The sequence below is a fragment of the Heliangelus exortis genome, chromosome 23, assembly GCF_036169615.1.
Source record: "Heliangelus exortis chromosome 23, bHelExo1.hap1, whole genome shotgun sequence".
Taxonomy (NCBI): domain Eukaryota; kingdom Metazoa; phylum Chordata; class Aves; order Apodiformes; family Trochilidae; genus Heliangelus; species Heliangelus exortis.
Genome location: NC_092444.1, coordinates 7,610,251 through 7,629,505, shown reverse-complemented (window position 1 = coordinate 7,629,505; position 19,255 = coordinate 7,610,251). Strand labels below are relative to the sequence as shown.

The 19,255-nt window shown below is 48.4% G+C and overlaps 1 protein-coding gene across 1 annotated transcript; it reads left to right on the top strand.

Annotated features, from left to right (window-relative positions):
- Positions 1–535: 535 nt before the first annotated feature.
- LOC139806735 (ATPase family AAA domain-containing protein 3) lies at positions 536–18,014 on the top strand. Its single transcript, XM_071766764.1, has 16 exons — positions 536–795; positions 1,653–1,729; positions 2,222–2,323; positions 3,463–3,522; positions 3,865–3,934; positions 4,277–4,442; positions 5,117–5,186; positions 8,125–8,280; positions 8,487–8,543; positions 9,080–9,205; positions 9,296–9,420; positions 10,676–10,727; positions 11,184–11,254; positions 12,600–12,767; positions 13,337–13,445; positions 17,602–18,014. The coding sequence occupies exons 1-16, from the start codon at positions 567–569 to the stop codon at positions 17,779–17,781; spliced, it is 1,818 nt and encodes a 605-aa protein (XP_071622865.1). The 5' UTR covers positions 536–566; the 3' UTR covers positions 17,782–18,014.
- Positions 18,015–19,255: the final 1,241 nt, after the last annotated feature.

Genomic DNA, 19,255 nt, shown 5'->3' with positions numbered 1-19,255 from the left:
GGGTGCCTCCATAGGGACAGGACCGGGACGGGGCGGTTCTGACGGGTCCAACCCAGCAGGAGGTTCTGGGACTCCAAACGCTGTGTTCATCCCCAGATTCAAACACCTGAACACAAGCCCCCCGCCCATGGCTCCACAGCCGGGCTCAGAGGGGACTTGAGGATGTTAAATAACAACTGGAAATGAATTTAAATCGACAAATAAAAACTTTTAAGTCAGAAAAGGGCAGGTGAAGCCAGGGGGTGGCACCCTGAGGCCGGCACCGCCCGCTCCACCGCCTCCTCCGTGTCCCAAGGCGGCTGACGTCACTGTGCAATGACGCACTTTCCACCTCACGTGATGTTTTACGTCACCGTGACGTCACGCCACATCTCCCGCCCGTTCCCGCCCTTCCCTTAGCAACGCCGCCGCGCTCCGTTGCTACGGCGCCATTTTGTCCCCCTCCGCTCGCCGTCCCTTAGGCCGCGCCCACTCTCTGCCTCTCCCCCCTCTCAGCCAATCGCATTCCCCCGCCGGGCCCGTGACGTCACACCAGCGCGACGGCGCCGGGCCCACGTGCCGCCGCCATGTCGTGGCTCTTCGGGCTGAACCGCGGCGCGGCCCCGGCGGGAGGCGGGGAGGGGGGGCCCGGGGGTGCCGGGGGGTCCGGGCTGTCCCTGCCGCCGCTCCCGGGCGGTGCCGGAGCCGCGGGAGGCGGTGCCGGGGAGCGCCAAACCCCCAAGGACAAATGGAGCAACTTCGACCCCACCGGCCTGGAGCGGGCGGCCAAGGCGGCGCGGGAGCTGGACGCGTCCCGTCAGTGAGGGGCCGGGGGGATGGCGGGAGGGAGCCGGGATCCAGCCTGCTGGCCGGTTGCCGCCTTCCCCGGAACCCGGGGCCGGTTAGGTTCCAGCTCTCGGCCCGGATCGATGCTCCGGGTCGGGGATCTGGGGGCCCCGGGGTCGGTTTGGCCTCCGAGCAGGTTCTGTGGAGGGGGAGGAAGGGCCTGGATGGCGGGGGCAGCCTTGGTGCCGTCAGTGGGCTGAAGAGGGGGAGGTTCTGCACCTCACCCGGAGCCCTGTGCCCAGTGCTGGGCTCCCCCAGGGTACGGCAGAGGAGCTACAGGAGAGAGGGCTGCGAGGGTGGTGAGCGGGCTGAGGGGTCTCTGCTGCCCTGAAACGCTGCGACCTGGGGCTGCTCAGCCTGGCGAAGGCAAGAGGGATCGTGTCAGTGCTTACAGATACATGGAGGGGGTGGCAGGACGGGGCCAGGCTCTGCTCAGTGACAGGAGGAGGGGCAGTGGGCACAAACCGGGACGTGGGAAGTTCCACCAGAACGTGGGGAAAAACTTCCTGACACTGAAGGTGACAGCAATGGAAGCAGCTGCCCAGAGAGGCTGTGGAGGCTCCTTCCCTGGAGATCCTGAAACCCCCTGGGCTGCCATCCTCTGCAGCCTGCTCTGGGGAACCTGCTGGGACTGGGTGATCTCCAGAGGTCCCTTCCACCCCCACCACTCAGTGATCTCTGAGCATCTGTCAGGGATGGGCACAGAGCTTCAGAGCTGTGTGCTTGGCAGTGTCACCCCATGCCAGGCTGGACTGAGTAGTCTGAGCCCCTTCCCACTTGAGCCAAGACCTGTGTGCTGTCCATAGCCTCTTCCCACTCCATTTCAGGCCATGCCAAAGATGCTCTCAGCCTTGCCCAGATGCAGGAGCAGACCTTGCAGCTGGAGCAGCAAACCAAGCTGAAGGTGAGCTGGGGCTCCCCACCTGTGGCAGAGCCAGCCCTGTGGGGACCTGAAGTCAAACTCATTTTCCAGCAGTCTGCTGGGATTTTCATGCTGCTGCTCAGCTGGGGCAGCTCAGTTGCTGGCAGGGGCAGTGCAGATTTGGGGCTGTTCTCAGGTGTATTTGGTGGCTTTGTTTGCAGTTTTTGTGGTGGTTTTGTAACTCCTGGAACATCACCACCACTTTTGTTTTCTGAGGGGAACTGTCAAGTAGTTGGGTGGCAGACACACTTCTGTTCCTTTGACAAAGGAATCTGGGGATTGTTTTGAGCTTTGGGGTAATAAGCTGGATTTTATCCTGATTACATGATTCTTATGATCCTATTTTAGCCTTCTTGTGCCATTGGTCAGTTTTGCAGGATACCACACTGATGACAGATGGATTTCTTGGGATGTAACTGTCAGGAGCACTTCCTGCAGTGCTGTGTTGTGCTGATGATCTCCTTATCCCAACAGGAGTATGAGGCTGCCATAGAGCAGCTGAAGAATGAACAGATCCGGGTACAGGCAGAGGAGAGAAGAAAAACCCTCAGTGAAGAAACAAAGCAGCATCAAGCAGTAAGGAAATGAGGGGAAAACCAAGTGCTGGGAGACCTGCTTCGTGTCCTTCATGGAAAAGCCAACAATTGCTGCCCCTTTTGGGGAGCAGGGTTGTGGGAGTGTAGATGGGAGGCAGGATCTGTAGTCACATGCAGCTTTGAGGCCTTGAGCTTTTGTTACCAAGTTCTTGAAGACCCCAAGGGGCTGGCAGTAGCTGTTGCTCTTCCTAAAGGTTCTTGGTGTGAAGGTGCTGAGATAACACTTGGTTTGTGTCCAGCAGCTCGTGGCCTTTGAGGTGAATACTCAGGTGTGTGGTTAGCTGGGCAGTGAATGTCTCTCAGGTATTGGGATTTCAGTTTAAGCAGCCTGCAGCCCTCTTTTGTTACAAGTTTGATCTTTTAGACAAGAAAAACAAAGCTAAGAGGAGAAGTGATAGAAATCTGAGAGGGCCAGAGGCTGTGTTGGGTGCTGAATGAGTTCCTGGAGAGGCAACCAGAGTGAAATCAGGGCAATGGGAGGCAGCTTTCATGCTGGTAGCTCACATGTGGTGACTTTTTACCTTGAGAGCACAAAATTAGGAGAACGCTAAAATCCAGTTAGCTCTGTAGCCTGGGAAGTGAGCTAAAACTGCTTATTTGGCAGCTTGCTTTGTGTCCTGCCTGAGTCTGGACTTTGGACAGGGCTGGCTCAGGAACCAGGCTGCAGCTCACCTGCTGTGTCCATGAGATGGCTCCTGGACTCCTGCAGTTCACAGGGACAAACCCAGCCATGGTTTCCCTCTTTCCCTCTTTGCCAGGCTTTGCAGTCATTGGGGAGAGAACTTGCAAGCTGATCTGCTACCTCAGGATATTTTCAGGGCCTAGGAACACTTGTTCTTTGCTTTTATATCTGTGGCACCTCAAAATGCAGCTGTGCTGTGCCCATTTCTCAGCACAGAGGAGCTGTTGTTGTGCTGCCTGAGGATATTTTGCCCCAAGCTTTGTCCTGTTCCTGTTCAAACCCGGGGTTCATTTTTGTTTGTGTGTTGGTTTGGGTTTTTTTTTTCATTTTATTTTGCTTTGTTTCCCCCCTGCATGTTCCAAACCTCACTGCCCTTAAGAATAGCTTTTCTCTGAAGTGCCTAATATGTTCTGAATCCTTTTTTTGTGTGTGTGAAGAGGGCCCAGTACCAGGACAAGCTGGCGAGGCAGCGCTACGAGGAGCAGATGAGGCAGCAGGTAGGAAACCTTCCTCCTCTGAGCCCCCTGGCAACTGGGTGGTAGCTTTCACAAGCCCAAAGTGTCATCTGGAACTGTGCCCTGTCCTGCTGGCCAGGTGGCTGGTCCTGGAGGCAGCTGCATTCAGCTCTGCTGTTTGCTTGGCAGCCACAGGGCTGGCTGTCAGGAATTAGGGCAGGAATGCTGGGAGCATGGGATTAAGAGTGAGTCTGGGAGGGGGAGTGCTCTGCAAGCTGAGCAGTAGCTTCCTGAAAACATTGGTAGTAGCTGAGCTTGCACAAATGCCTTCTTGACTGAGTTCTGCAGCTTTAACACACTTTCTGCTGTCTTCTCTGCTGGCAGCAACTTGCTAATGAAGAGAACCTGAGGAAGCAGGAGGAGTCTGTGCAGAAGCAGGAAGCCATGAGACGGGGTAAGATGGTGAATCCTCTTCTTGCAGAGGGAATTGGTGAGGCACTGGAAGAGGCTGCCCAGGGAGGTGGTGGGGACACCATCCCTGGAGCTGTTCAGAAGACAGGTAGATGAAGAGATAGTTCAGTGCTTACAGGCTGCAGGGTGGGCAGTTGGACTTGATGATTTAGAGGCCATTTCCATCCCTGGTGATTCTACAACTGGGATCTTGGAGGCACAGCACAACAGCTCTTGCCAAGCCAGCGTGAACCAACCCCAGCTTTTTCTCACCTGCCTGCTACCTGGGATTAAGCCAGCATGAAAGATTTACCCTCTTTCTCTTTTTTTTTTTTTGTTTTTCAAGCCACTGTTGAACGAGAGATGGAGCTGAGGCACAAAACTGAGCTGCTGCGTGTGGAGGCAGAGGCCAGAGCCAGGGCCAAGGCTGAGAGGGAGAACGCAGACATCATCCGGGAGCAGATCCGCCTGAAGGCTGCTGAGCACAGGCAGACTGTCCTCGAGTCCCTCAAGTAAGTGCCACCCCAGGGGCCTCCTCCTTCCTGCAGATCCCTCCCATCCTGCAGGGCACCTTGCTCCCTGCTCCCCTGAGGAGGGGGGAAGTTGGTTTGTGTGGTCTGGTCCTGGGAAGGATGGGAGCTGTGTTGAAGGAACCCTCTCTCTCTGGTCTGGCTGCATCCTGATCAGCCAAGAGCCCTGTTCAGGCACTTTGGGTTTTATACAGTTTTTCTGGCAGGTTATTTCAAGCCTCAGTCACTAAGATGGAGACTCAATTGCTCTGAAAACTTCCTTCTCTTTCAGTTTCTGAACACATGCCACAAGCTCTGAAGCAGTCCTCCAAAAGGCATTTAGATTTTTAACTTGTTAATTTGGGGACCTTTGAGATTTTGCATTTCAAAATTTTCTTTAGAAATTATAATTCTTTAGAATTAAACACCTTTTATTACCATTCACCACCAATAATGTATTAAAGAAAGAAATTTATACCATCTTGATGCTGCAGCCTTTTTTGTGTTCAATCCCAGTCAGGTTAGAGACATCACCCAATAATAAATGTGTTTGCCAGGCTTGTTCGTGTGTCAGCTCTGAGCTGAGACCTCAATCATTTTTTATTTGCATTATAAACTGCTGTAAATGCTTTCAGTTCAATCTTAACAATCTCTTTCTCTCCTCCTGCTCACCTTAGGACAGCTGGGGTGCTTTTTGGGGAAGGATTCCGTGCTTTTGTTACAGACTGGGATAAGGTTACAGCCACGGTAAGATTCTGCCACGTGTCCAGAACTTCCAGAAAAGTCTGTCTGTCAGTGTGTGTTTCACACCTTTGTTCCCTCTAGACCAGTGGTCTCAAAAAAATTTTGGTCACGTAGTGTTTTGTTTTTAAGTTATAATATTAAGGTACATTAATTGAAGGCCACAGAGGAATCTGCAGTGTTCCCTTGCTGTGTGCAGTCTGTCTGTTCTGCAGCTTCAAGACCTGGCAAGCCATGACCTGAAACACACCTCACACCTTTTTATCCAATTTTGATGTAGCCTAGAGAGCACTCTAGGTGCAACAGAGAATGGTTTTGTGCTAAATAAGTTGATTAAAAGCCAGGCCAACAGTATTTCACAGCACCAAAGAGCATGGCAGTGGCTTCTTGTGGACACTGAGTTGTTTCTCAGTGTACTACTTACAGCAAAACTTTGCAGTGAAATTATATTTTTAGTAGCATGGCTCATTAAAGTGGACGTTTTGCTTTAAGTCACTCACCACCCTCTGCTCCATTCTCTGGCTTTATAGTCACAAGCTGACACAAAGACCATTTTGCCTGAATTCTCTGAGGAGAACAAAACATTCTTTGAGTGGAACCTTTTGTAATCTGTAGGCTGTACCTGGAGTGCTTGTGGTATTCAGAACCTTCTGCAGCTTAGAGCTGGGTGCTTTTAGCTCAGTATTCTCTTGACCCAGATAACAGTTTTATGCATTATGGTCATTTTTGCTTCTGACAAGCTCTTGTCTTGTAAATTTGGGACATTTGGCTTATACAGAAAAAAAGAAGTAGGTGTATTTTTGGAAAGGAGATAACACAGCTGGAACTTGTATTTTCTGTTGCTTTGAAAAATGACTATAAGGTAAGAATTAGCCAGTTATTTTAGGGTTCCTCTAAATTAGCCCTCTCTTTGCAGCTCTTTCTGCCCACTGTAAGGGCTGCTCTTTTCCTGCCTATTCCTCAGAGATTCTGCTCCAAGTTTTTTGGGTTTGTTGTGGGTTTTTTAGGGGAATGCACTTTGCTTTTTCAGTCAGAGATTCATTCCTTTACTAGCTACTTCATGAAAAACAGACACAAATCAGACTGATTTGTGGGGCTGACATAATAGTTATGTTCTGTGTTTGTGAGAGCTGAGTAGTTTTCTTGTGTTGTGTTGTGTTTCTCTGTATCTTGTAATATGAACTTCAGTGAAGTCCAAAAGTGCGAAATACCTGTCTCTGCCTGGCTGGATCTGACCCAGCAGCCTCTAACTTTGCTCAGCACTGGATGCTGCTAAAGCAGGTGATGTGCAAGTGCATGAGATCTTTTGTCACAGGACCTTGTGTTTAGGGGGAGGCTACTAAAGAGGTGGAGTCTCTTTTGTGTTCTCAGGTCCTGGTACCCTGAGCTGAATCAGGTGTAAAAATCATCTCATTCCTCACATCTTGGAGCCTGCAGTTCTGAACTGTTCATGTTTCCATCCCAAGCTGAGGTGATGTCACACACTGACTGAGGCTGAACAGATGGTGGCTCCTGGGTTCTTGAACAATGCCATCCTTGTTGTCCTTGAGGCTTTTGTCCTTATTCTGTACTTGTAGTAAAAAGCTGCTTGCTTTCAAAGCAATTGCTGCAGCTTGCTCTTTCCTCTCTCTGGGCTTGCTCAGATAGGAATTGCTGGCATGGAGCTGTAAGCTGAACACAACTGATTACTCAGAACAGGGTGGAACAGTTGGCCTCTTCCCAAACATCTCTCAGGGTAGAAGTAATGCCCCTTGTTCCCTTCTGTTTTCAGGTGACCAGGACTTTTGGCAAATCAGCTGATTCACACAGGTACAGACAGGTGGAACTGGAGGCTGGTGTTGGTACACTTTAAGTAAAGAAACTTACAGAAATTTTAGAGAAGTTACCAGTGCCATCAGTCTCTGAGAATTAAGGAAACAATCTTACAGATGCTGAAGGTTTCTGTGAAGTCTTGCTTTCAAATCCTATCCTGAAATCTTGTTCTTAGCAACCTCCTGGAGTGTGTTTAGCATTGTCAGCATACTCCTTGTCTCTTCTGACAGCTCGTGATGGTGGAAAAAGCTGCCTGCAGGGCTCTTGGTTTCATCTGAGCCAACACAGTGCTGAACAGCACCATAAACCACAGAGAAGTCTGGAGTTTTTCTGCTTCACTGAGAAATTGATGGGAATGTCTCCTGTTCTGGGGTTTCTGAAAGAGCAGTCCCTGATGCAGTGTTGGTAATTTCCATGCTGGTTTTGGCTTTGAAGCTCCTCTTGAGTACCTGTTTTGCTGCTGTGTTGGGTCTGGCATGGCTGCTCACCTTCAGCTGGCTGGTACCCTGGCTGGTCCTTTTTATTCCCTCCTGTCTTGCTGCCTTGGTGGCAGCCACCATTTAGATGGCATCTTTAATTCAGCATACATTTTCTTTGGTGGTGAGGGGTAGTCTGGCAGACAGCACCTGGTTCCTGTGGGTTCTTCTCCTTAACTGCCTGCACAGAATACCTGAAAAAAACCCCAAACCACATCACTTACCCCATGTGCTTGTGTTCACAACCCTGGAAGTGAAAGCCTCTGTGCTGTGGGAGGTATTTTTTTCTCAGGGGACACTTACCCCTCCTTGCAGGTTTGTAGCAAAGCTTGGTGGCTGTTTGTCATAATACAAATTTCACTCATTTAAAACTCTGAAAAGCCACACACATCCTGAGCAGGAGTACTTACTGCTGGCTACATGACAATATGAATTACTTAGGCTTCTGCCTTGCCCATTGCAAGAGCACTGAATGCCCTATGGACAGGGACTGTGAGACCTTGACTGCCTGAGCAGAGGTAAAACATCTTACCAAAAATAAACCCCTCTTGGTCAGCATTTGTCCTGAATCTTAATTTCCCACCACAGGCTGTGCTACGCACAGTAGAGCTGCCTTGCCAAGTGTTTCTCCTAATCCTTCTCCCTCTTCTTTGCAGGTTGCAGGCCTGACCCTGCTGGCAGTGGGTGTTTACTCTGCCAAGAATGCCACAGCAGTGGCAGGGCGTTACATAGAGGCAAGGCTGGGCAAACCTTCCCTGGTGAGAGAAACCTCACGCATCTCCGTGCTGGAAGCACTCAAGCATCCCATCAAGGTAAAGATTGGCTTGGGGTTTGTGTTGCACTCAGCTGGGAGGCTGCAGAACTCCTTTTGCAGCTCTCTGGGGTCAATGAGAGTGAATTCAGCATAGTGGTGGGCATGGCATAGCTGAGCTCATTGTCATTTCATGTCACCTTGTTGTCCTGGTGAGCTGTCACAGCCGTGGTTGATTTCTCCATGAATTGACTTTGTCCTCTCTAGGTTGGTAAGAGACTCACCAGCAAGGCTCAGGATGCCCTTGAAGGAGTCATTCTCAGTGTGAGTATTCTATTTTCCTATCTTTGTCTGTGAGGGATGACTTTGGAATCTAAATAACAAAAGCTGTAATTCCAGTAATTCTGGAAGCATAGCACTGTTGGGACACCTAGGCCATAAGCAAGCTCCTGTGTTCAGCTTGCAGTCTAAAAAACCCAAGTCTGCCCATCTTGTGAATGGTTTTTAACTTGCTAATTGGTGCTGCTTCTGTGTATTTACTCCTGAATTTGATTCCTGGGTATCAGGCAAATTTAAGTGCTTCTTGAGGCTGCTGAGAGAAAACACTCCTGCAGGAACAACTTTCTTCTCCCAGTACCTCTACAAATGTATCAATAATTTTGGACAGAGCTTGAAATTGAGTAAATCCTGATGTAAGGGGTAAATGACCCTGCTCTGAAGTAACAGGCAGCTGAAGTTAAGGCTTAAAAGCTTGAGGCTGTAAGAGTCCTGCCTGCTTCTTGCTGGTACTGAGCTGTGAAGCTGATAGATGGAAGTCTCCTGGTACCCTCTGTTCCTGAAGTTTAACCCTTTTCTTGCAGCCACAGTTAGAAGCACGTGTGAGAGACATTGCCATAGCAACAAGAAACACAAAAAAGAATAAAAGCCTGTACAGGAATATCCTTATGTATGGCCCCCCTGGCACCGGGAAGACACTCTTTGCCAAGGTAAAATGCTGCCAGGATTCTGACAAGCTGCTTGTTGCAAGGTGCACTGGAAGAAAGGGCTTCACTCAGGGTTTGTTTGTTTCCTGCCAGAAACTGGCTGTGCACTCGGGCATGGATTATGCCATCATGACCGGTGGTGACGTTGCCCCCATGGGGCGAGAAGGAGTTACTGCCATGCATAAACTCTTCGACTGGGCCAACACCAGCAGGAGAGGGTAAGTAGAGGCTCCTCCAAATCCTCCTTTTGGTTTCTTGCTCAAAAAAAACCCTCCTTGCAACGTGTGTGGCTCAGCCCCTTCATCTCTGTGTGCTGTTGAATGATGGTGCTCTCACACAGGTGAGGTAACACTGACCAGTTGTGACATCTAAAGGTGAGAAAAACTGAAGTCCTGGTAAAAACCTGTGTGTCTTTGAATATTCTAAGCCTCAGTGATATTCAGATATTTAAGCAGGTTTTATTCTGGCTATCCAGCAGTGTTAGGACTGTGTTGCCTTTAGTAGCTGAAAGCTGTTGTGATTGAAGACACTTCTCTGCAGGGGCTGTAGTTGGGAATGTTTGCAGAAAAACTGGGGTTGAGTAAAAGATGTTAATAGGGCCTGAAGTCCCTTGAAAGCAGCCTGGTTTTGAAGCTAGGCAAGAAGGCAGAAGAAGCTGTGACAGCTTTATGAGCAGCTTGGTGCTGTTATTGATAACATCTCTATATGCTTTGTCTCTTGGGAAGAGCACTACCCTTGGGTTAGAAGTGAATTTATTTGTGTGAATTATTCATTGACTTTATTAATTCACTTCTCCACAGGTAATAAAGCCTTTATATTATTGCTAGTGTGGTCTGGAAAGGAAAAACCCAACAAAATGAGAAAGCAAGTTGCAGTGGAGAACTCTGGTGTCAGGTTTTCAGAACAGAAAGGAGGAAAAATATCAGGAAGATGCCAGTGTCACCATGATTTCTTGTGTGTTTGACCTGGCTTGTAGCTGTGCACACTTTTCTCTAAATAGGAAGGAATGCTAAAAAAGAAGTCTCACAAATCTTTGGGGAGCCTGGTCTAAATCTCAAACATCTGCTCCAGCTTGGCAGCAACATCCCAGCACTGCTGGGTACCAGCCCATTGCCAGGGCTGTGCCCACGAAAACTCCCATCCAGATTAAAGAATCTGGAGGATCTTATGGTCGTGTGGCCTAAAATTGCTGCTCTTCAGTCTGCTTCTGAGCAGCAAAACTCCACAGACCCTGGAGTCAGGTTTATTATGGTCTGTCTTAAACTAATGCCTCCCTCTTCCTGGTGGGATGGGCCAAGCGTGTGTAGCTTAGCTGAGAAGTGTTGCCTCAAGACACGAATTTCCTTTTGTAATCCTTTGGGTTTACATCTGGGCACGGATCCAGGTGCCTGTTGGTGGGACAAGGAGGAGCCTGGAGCTGTTTGAGCCTGACTTACCTCTCTCCTGTTACTGTGTAGTGTTTTTCTTTCACAGCCTCTTGCTGTTTGTGGATGAAGCGGACGCGTTCCTGCGGAAAAGGGCAACAGTAAGTGCTCTGTGTCTCTTTCCTGTGGGTGCTGCACAGGTAGGCAGCCCACAGCTTCCTTCTTAACCTGCTTAGCTACCTGCAGCAGGAAAAAGATTCAAACAGGCAGGTGCCTCACTCCTCACTCATCTCAGCAATGCAGACAGAGCATTAGTGTCTGTCAGCTGAACGGAATGAGCAGCTCAAGGCTGACTTGAGAATTCCTCCTGCAAAAGATGGGTGACATCATCTCTTGGAGGTTTTGTGTGTGACTGGGCAGTAGGAGAGAAAGAGGCATATCTTGAAAACAAGATGAGATTATACCCTGGTACCCTGCAGGGTTTGGATTTTGTCCCAGTAGATATTTATCTTGGCAGGTTTTCATAACAGAGTTGCTTTTCACTGCATTAACAAAGCTACAGTAGCATCTTCCCCTGCACAAAGGATTTATGTTTTAAAAGTGAACCTTCTTTTCAGGAGAAAATCAGTGAAGATCTTAGAGCAACTTTAAATGCATTCCTGCACAGGACAGGGCAGCACAGCAACAAGTAAGTATCCAGTTTTCAGCCCTTACAGCAGCTCAGATTTCTCTGAATTGAGGAGAGTCTGTGAAGGGTCTGTGGTGTGCAGATGAAAATTGGAAACAAATGATTTGTGCTATTGAGGACTAAGATCCTAGGTGATCTCTAGAAATGTCTTTTGCCCTGTATCTGGAAAAGGTGATAAAGATGGAACTGCAGAACTGTTATGAATAGTAATGTGTATGATTTACTTTTAGATAGTCTTCCATTTTTCTAAGAAATAGTCCTTTTCAGCCTTGCAGTCTCTAATTGCTGTGGATCAAGCAAGGATACATTTTTTGACAAGATTTATGATTGCACTGCAAGGCAGTTGACTGGCAGGAGGTGATAAATTTAACATCCCCTGATGTTAAATTGCTGTAGCAGAGCTCTGGGCATGCCTGTTTGGTGCTGGTTTGGTGCTGGTGCCTCCACTCATAACAGCTGGGCTGTCATTTTGTCAGATGTTTAATTCAACCTTAATTTCAACTGCAAGCCATTTCTAGGAGGCTGCACATGTCCCTGTGATTCATCCACTGCTTCTTTCTACTTCTGAGCAGCCTGATTACTGCTCTGGGCAGTAACAAGTCCTGGACCCATCAATGGGAGTTCATTTGAATAAGTCTTTTAACAGTGCATGGAAATTTTGGTGAGACCCTGAGGAGTGCTGTGACTTTGCCAGGGGACTGTCACCAACGTCACCAAGCACTGGGAATTGCTGGTTTAAACTTCCCACAGCATTTTCCACATCTTCTTGCTGGCTAGCAGCCTGCAGAACAGCAGGTCTGGGGGGCATCCTTGTGGAAAGCACAGTGTTATGCCTCTGCAGGTCTTGGTTTGGTGAAGTTATCTCCAGAAATGACAGCAAAGAACACAGCCCCCTCTAGATCAGAGTTTAAATAGGCTGCAAGAATGTCAATATTCCAATAGCTGTGGTTAAAAGCCTGTTTCAAATTATAGTGCTCTATTAAGCTGGTAACATCAATTAAAGCATTAAAGTAGAATTGGCATGGGGAAGAAGCATTGCTACAAAGCTATAGAAGAAGTTTCTGGCTTCAAAATACATCAGGACCTGGGAGGTGGCATATCTACTGTGGAGCAAAGCTTGGTAAAACAAAGCTCCTTTGTTTCCTTGGTACCCACTGTGAGGATCTCAGACTGGGGAGCAGGAATGTGCTGTCAGATGCTGATACAAAGCTCCTCCTAAGGAGTCTTAAGGCACATCAGGTGATGAAAGATCTTTCCTACCCCTTGTAGCAGTTCCCAGTGCCCAGACTGTTTCCACTGATTTTGATTTTTATGGGTTTTTCAATCTTGCCTCCCTTGTTCCCAGGTTTATGCTTGTTTTAGCAAGCAACCAGCCTGAGCAGTTTGATTGGGCTATCAATGACCGAATAGATGAAATGGTGAACTTTGATCTGCCCCAGCTAGAAGAAAGGGAGAGGCTTGTGAGGATGTATTTTGACAGGCATGTCCTGAAGCCAGCCACAGAGGGTAAACAGTGAGTATCCCTGCAGAGCTCTCCCACCCTGTAGCTTCCTCTCTGTTGTTCTTCCTCTCCTTTTCTGTGTATCCTGTCACACTGTCTATAAATCCACTTTTAAAACCAGTGAAGTTGGAGAGATGCCTCTTGCTATCCTGTTGTAGGATAAGGTGCCACCCTACAAATTCATGCCATGGTTTGTTGTGCCTTTAAAATTTGGGAGGTCAAGTACTGCACAGGAGGCAATAGTGCAAGGAGGAATGCTGCTGGAATTCCTTGTAGCCAAGCATTTGTCTTTGCTTGGCTTAACAGAGGCAAACCATATCAAGTGACTCTTTTCCTTGTGGCTGTGCAGCCTTGCACTTTTTTTGGTCTTAATCTAGGAATGCACATTTCTTTGTGCCACAAAATTGGGCTTTCTGGGCCCAGGAGAACAACCTGGGCACTCAGGCTGGATCGTTCTACAGAGATTGATCCAATCTGATCTTTCATTTCATTGTAAGTGTTCCTCTTTACAAAGCCTGCCTCTGACTCCTTCACCCTCGTGTTATGTGGGCACCAGTAAAATAATCCTCCTGCTTTTTTAGACGTTTGAAGCTGGCCCAGTTTGACTATGGGAAGAAGTGCTCAGAGATTGCCAGGCTGACAGAGGGCATGTCTGGCCGAGAGATTTCTCAGCTTGCTGTGGCATGGCAGGTAAGGAGGGTTTTTATCACTGGGATTCTTGGTTGCTTTTCCCTTTCTGGTAGGTTTAAGTGTTACATGTAGGAGTCTCAAATCTTGTCTCACTTTGTAAGTTTCATTTGGAAACTCAGCAAGATGCTTAAAAGAATTTGAGACTGAGAAAGGCAGCACATATTGCTGGGCATTAGGTGGCAATTAGGGTGTGTTGAGACCTGACAGGTTGAAGGTAATAGCAGAATCTTGGGCCATTCTGTCTTTCACAGAGCCAGTGGATCACAATTTAACTTTTTTCAAGCACAGCTATGCTTTTTCTGAGCTTCTGATTTTGAAACCCAGGATAAAGACTTAGGGTGTTTGTCTTGATGGGGATGTGGGAGGGAAAGCAGAACATTAATTGTCATAGTATTTCTTTATTTCTCTGAATTTAGAAGAGAAACCCCTTAGCCATGTATGAGAGGCTTTGTTGCCAGGCATTTCCTGTAATAAAAAGTTGTGATAAATGATCCTTTGCTTTTTATCAGCTTTGCTTTTTATCACCCCTTATCTCCTAGCTTGTCCTTACTCCCTGGAGACGACCTCAGCTTTTATAATTTCTCCTTTAGATGATCTTGGGTGACTAATTTCTTAGTGGGTTTGCCCTGATCACTTTTTAAAATGTACCTCATAGCACCAGAACTCTTCTATTACAAGGCTCTGTGTAAAATTGCAGTAGGTTATGTTCCTTTCTGCTGTCACAAAGCAATCAAAAGGCTTTAAAAAAATAGATGCAGGAAAGGATGGGCAAAAATACAAACTGTTTTGATGTAGAAGCTGCAGGAAACAGAAATCAAAGCTGTTGGTGTTCTGGAACAAAGGACTTTGTATCTTATCCCTTGTTGATGGAGAAAGGCAGTAGGATGTGTCATGGGTCAGTGTTAAAATAACTCAGGCTTTTTGCAGCTCGAGGCAGGACAAAGGGAATTGTTCCCTCAGGAGATGACTTGGGTGCACATGGTCCACGAGCAGGTTTGGCAGGGCATCACTTCTTGTTAGGGGTGGGATTTCTCTCCTGAACACTGCCCTGGGAACTGCCTGTCAGAGCTGCTGATCCCAAGCTCTACCCCAGGGTTCATTTTCAGTGCTTGGGTCAAGGGGTTTGGAACTGGAACTGCCACTGCCTGGAGCTTGACAAGAGCTTTGCAGAAGGATGTCCTGTGCCAGGCTTGGCCCATGGATTTCTGGATGGGGCAAAAGTTGTGGACACCAGCCTTAGGCTTTGCCTGGCTATGAAGGGCAGGGTGCTTCAGTAGCTGTGGCTCAAAGCCCATCACAGAGGTGGTTTAACCATGCTGAGCCCAAGTTCTCTCTAGAATGGCATCAATATTTTGGGGGCTGGGTGTGAGTAGGTGGGTAGCTGATACCATGCTGCCTCCTCTCAGGCAGGGATGAGGCTCCTGCCACCCCTGCCCATGCACTGGCACTGCTCTGTGTGCTGCTGCACCACCAACTGGGTCAGGGAGCTGCTGGGAATTAAAAATAGCTTGGTACAGCAAATCAACTGCACACCCAAGGGCAGGGGCTGTGTGAACCAGCATGGCTGGCTCAAGGAAATGCTTCTCAGGCTTTCCTCAGCTGGATGCAACAGCTGGGAGATGGTTCTGTACAGTAAGACCATTGAACTGTTGGTCTTTTAAACCCCTTTGTGACTGATCTTCTGGTTCAAGGTGCTGCATGCCAAGGTCTGGGCAATAACCTGATGTGGGCAGCACCTTTATGAACACAACTGAATTTCAGGCAGTTTGGTAGCTACAGTTCTGTCCACCTTGAATGTGTGAAGCTGTAAGGAAGCTACAAAAAGGCTTAACCTGAGGATTTAGGGAGCTGGTTAATTCTAGTTAAAGTGAATATGTGGACTTCCTACTCAGTTCCCTACCTGCAGTTCTTTTAGCAAAAACATCTCAGTTGAACTAGAAGCCTGAGCAATAGCTGCAGCGTTTTTTTTTTTTAAACTTAATTCCACTTTACACTGGGTTTGAAGTGCACTGGCTGCCATCTACATGAAGTTCTAGTTCATTGTTGTTTCTGGCTCAGTTTGTCCTCAATTTACCAAACAGAAAAAACAAGATGCAGGAAAGCAGAAGGTGTAACCTCTAGTGCTGGGAGAAATAATGCTGTCTGGCACAGCTAATAGTCTGCATGCTAGAAATCCATTTTAATCTCTTCTGCAGAAGACTGAGCTTTCCCTTTTGTCCTTGTGCTTTTCCACTCCCCATATCTAATACTTTATAAATATAACATGGATTAGTTGTGTTTACACACTTAAAAATTCCCTTCAGATCTGTTTGCAGTAATGTGCAGCCTTTCTGCCTCTGTGCCCTGTACTTAAACCCATTGATATGCTTTAGATAAAATGTCAAAAAAGAAAAAACAACCAAACACCCAACCTTTCACTATTCCAAGGTGTAATAGCTGGAAAATTGTTTTGGCAATACTTCAAGAGGATTCCCAGGAGTTTTATGTCCCAGTGTTAATGACAGAGGTGAGCTTCCTGCCATTTCCTTGCCTTTTATGCCACTGACATAAAATGCTGCTTTTTTTTTTTCCCTGAACCTTGCTTATATCAAAAAAGGAAAAAAAATAATCTTCTTGACCCAAGTGATGGGAAGGATTTAATGTTTCTGTAGCAGTCTGAGCTGAAGGACATTGTAAGCAAGTGAGGTGGGGGGTCCTTGTGTTTTTGCTGGGGTTTATTTTTGAGCAGGCTGTTCATTATAAATGTGATTCAAAGGATGGAGATTGGTTTAGCCAAGCTAAAATAAACCATGGCTCTTGGCTGAAATGAGACATTAGGTCACCTAGGCTGAACTGGCCATTTGCTCCATCCCTCTGCTTCCCTCCTCACCCACCCCCCTCACCAAAATACTTTGTTTTCAGATTATTCCCTAATTGGATTTGAATTCTAAAACGTGAGTGGTTGCACTGGAGAAAATAGGTTAAAATTTGTATGTGCAGGAGGCAGAGGTATGAATATAAATGCAGCTCAGCACCATTTTGGTGTGTGTGTGTAAGCTGCTCCCAGAAGGGACAGCTGCTTCTCCCATTTGCTTTCTTGACAGCCAGGGCCTGAGGCTTTCTATAAATAGAAAGTCATTGAGAAAATCAACAGAGCATGAACTGCACAGCTTTGCAGGAGTTTCCACAGCTGAATTTATGGGCTATGCAGTGGCAGGGAGGAAGGGAATGCATCCTCTCTGCTCTGTGGAGGCACAGAACACATATCCTAGGAAAGCACTTGTTCCATTTTAAACCACCAGACCCTCCTGGCTGGAGGTATGAACACAAAGTGCTCCTTTGAGCTTTAAATCCCCAGGTGTGTCCTGCAAATAAAATAAAGAAAAATAAAAAGGAGGGTAAGTGGGTGATGGGGGTGCATCAGAGAGGATAATTCCACTGCACCTGCCCCTTTTGGTGGTGAAAAAGAAGGTGTTCCTGCCTGTGATGGTGGGGAACACCCTGCAGGCAGCAGGTTTGGGAGGTGACAACCCATGACACCACAGCCCTGCAGAAGGAGAGGGGTGTGGGTGGAAGTTTGGGGTGGGCAGTGTGGGTGGGAGAAGCTGAAGGGGGTCCCACCAGGCTCCATCACTGGCACAGCTGTTCAAGGAGCCACAGGATGGAGTTGCTTGCAGAAACACTTGCTTTAGGGAGTAACCAGAGATAGGAATCTGCAGCTTGGACTTGCTTTGTTACCTTGGAGATGGGGACAGCCACAGCACAAGTGTCTTTCCCCTCCTTCTGGGGGATTCTTGTGTTGGCACCTGCAGAATGTCCATCAGTGGAGTCCCAGCTGTCCTGTGTGCTTGGACAAGAGTGAAGCCCAGAGGCAGGTAGGAAAGGTGCTTGTTGGTAGCTCAGAGGGCAAGACTTGAGCTGTGATGTTTCTGTGTGCTGGGGCAGCTGATGTGCTCAGTCCCTGGCAGAGCTGCACCAGGGAGAGCTCAATGGGGAGGCACCAAGGTGCTCTGGGTGCCACCACCAGCTTAGAACAAGATTGGATGTTGAGCTAAGGTGATACAGGGGCAAACAGGAATGGAAAAGAAAACCAAAGAAGAGAGAGCAGTCTCAGACCTTCCCTGATCCTAGGGATGGCCATCACTCACTTGTGTCTCCCTTGCCTTTCCCTCTCCAGGCTGCAGCTTACTCCTCAGAGGATGGAGTTCTCACTGAGGCCATGATTGATGCCCGGGTGGCTGATGCTGTGCAGCAACATAAACAGAAGATGGAGTGGCTGAAAGCAGAGGGGGCTGAAGGCAGCAAAGGGGCTGGCACAAACCCACTCCTGCCTTTCCCCAGGGGAACCCCAGTCTGAGCAGCCCACGGGCTTTGGACCAGCCCGTGTGGGGACATGGGTGAACACTGGGAGGGTCTCCTGGGCAAATGTTTGGTGGAATCATGTGTTGAGAGAAATGTCCCTGTTGGTGCCAGGGAGGGGTTTCTGCCACAGCCTGCCTTGGATTTTATGTTTTTAAGTTCACCAGGGAAACAAAAGGTTTCCATAAGGCAGAAGCAATTGTATTAAAGGATGTCCTTGCTGAAACCCCATCACCTCTGTCAGTCTCTGTGGCCTCCAGTCTGGCACTGCAGAATAACCTGGGTCACAGTGGGTTACCTGAACCCCAGGGGAGCTGCTCATTCTCCAAAGCTCTGCTGGGGGTGCTGGGCAGCCCTTCAGCCCAGCTCCAGCAGGAGCCACTGCTTCCCTGGGCTGGGATGTGTCTGCTCTGACTGCACAGCTCATCTTTGTTTGCTCTCTGCAGCCCCTGCCAGGCTGAGGGGGACTTTTCCCCAGGTACATCTCTCAGGAGGGGAGTGGGGAAGGCTGGGTCAGTCTGTCTGGCACAGAGCAGTGCCCAGCAAGGGCTGGAGAGAGAGCAACTCGAGCAGGGTTTGTGTGCTGCCATCCAGCTGCACTTGCTACATGAGTCTGCTGCTGCATTTCTGGACCAATTCTGAACTGTGCCAGTGTCAAGTCATCAACACACCAGCCTGTCTCACTCCAGTGCCATTTGTTCTGTCTCTATGTGTGTAAGAGGTCAGAAAATCTCTTGGGGGGTTGTTTTGGGTTTTCTGTTTCTTTTTCCAAGCTTGAACTGGGTTTGAACTCTGCTGTAACTCCACTGTGCAAGCACATTTGTCTGACCTAAATCAGTGCCCTTGAGTGCCTCCTAGTGATGCTCTGCTCCCACCAGAACTGACAGCACTCTCAGCTTTGTCCACCTCAGTGCTGGCTGTTCCTGAGCTGGGGAGATGCATCCTGACACGGGCTTGGGAATGTTGGAGCAGAACAGGGCTGGGCACCAGGGCCCTGGGAGCAGGGAGCTGGGTGGGACACCAGGGAACAAATGGTTGAAGCTGCAGATTATCACTGGTTTGGGCTGCCACTTTAATTGAGTGCTCTGCTCTTTTGCCCAGGGTGCCCAGGGACAGTTTGAAGCTGCATTTTAGGAGCTCTGTCAAGGCTGGGTGTCCCAGAGCTGCAATGGCTGCCCAGACTCCTGCCCATAACTCTTGGTGCAAGACCCGGTGCTGGACAGAGGGGCAGCCCTGGATAAACTGAAACTGCAAACTTCAATGTTCTGAAGGGCTGAAATAAACCTCACTGCCAATTTTTTTCCCCTCCCTTTCAGCCTAGGTGTGTTTTCCACTGATTTACTAGAGGATTATCTGTTCTAGGCTCTCCCTATTAAGATTTTCCTAGAATTCCCTTTCTGTTAAGCCCCAAGAGAGGGAAGGGAGCTAAGCAGAGCCTTTCTCTGCTAAAAATCCCCTTGTTCATGAATTAT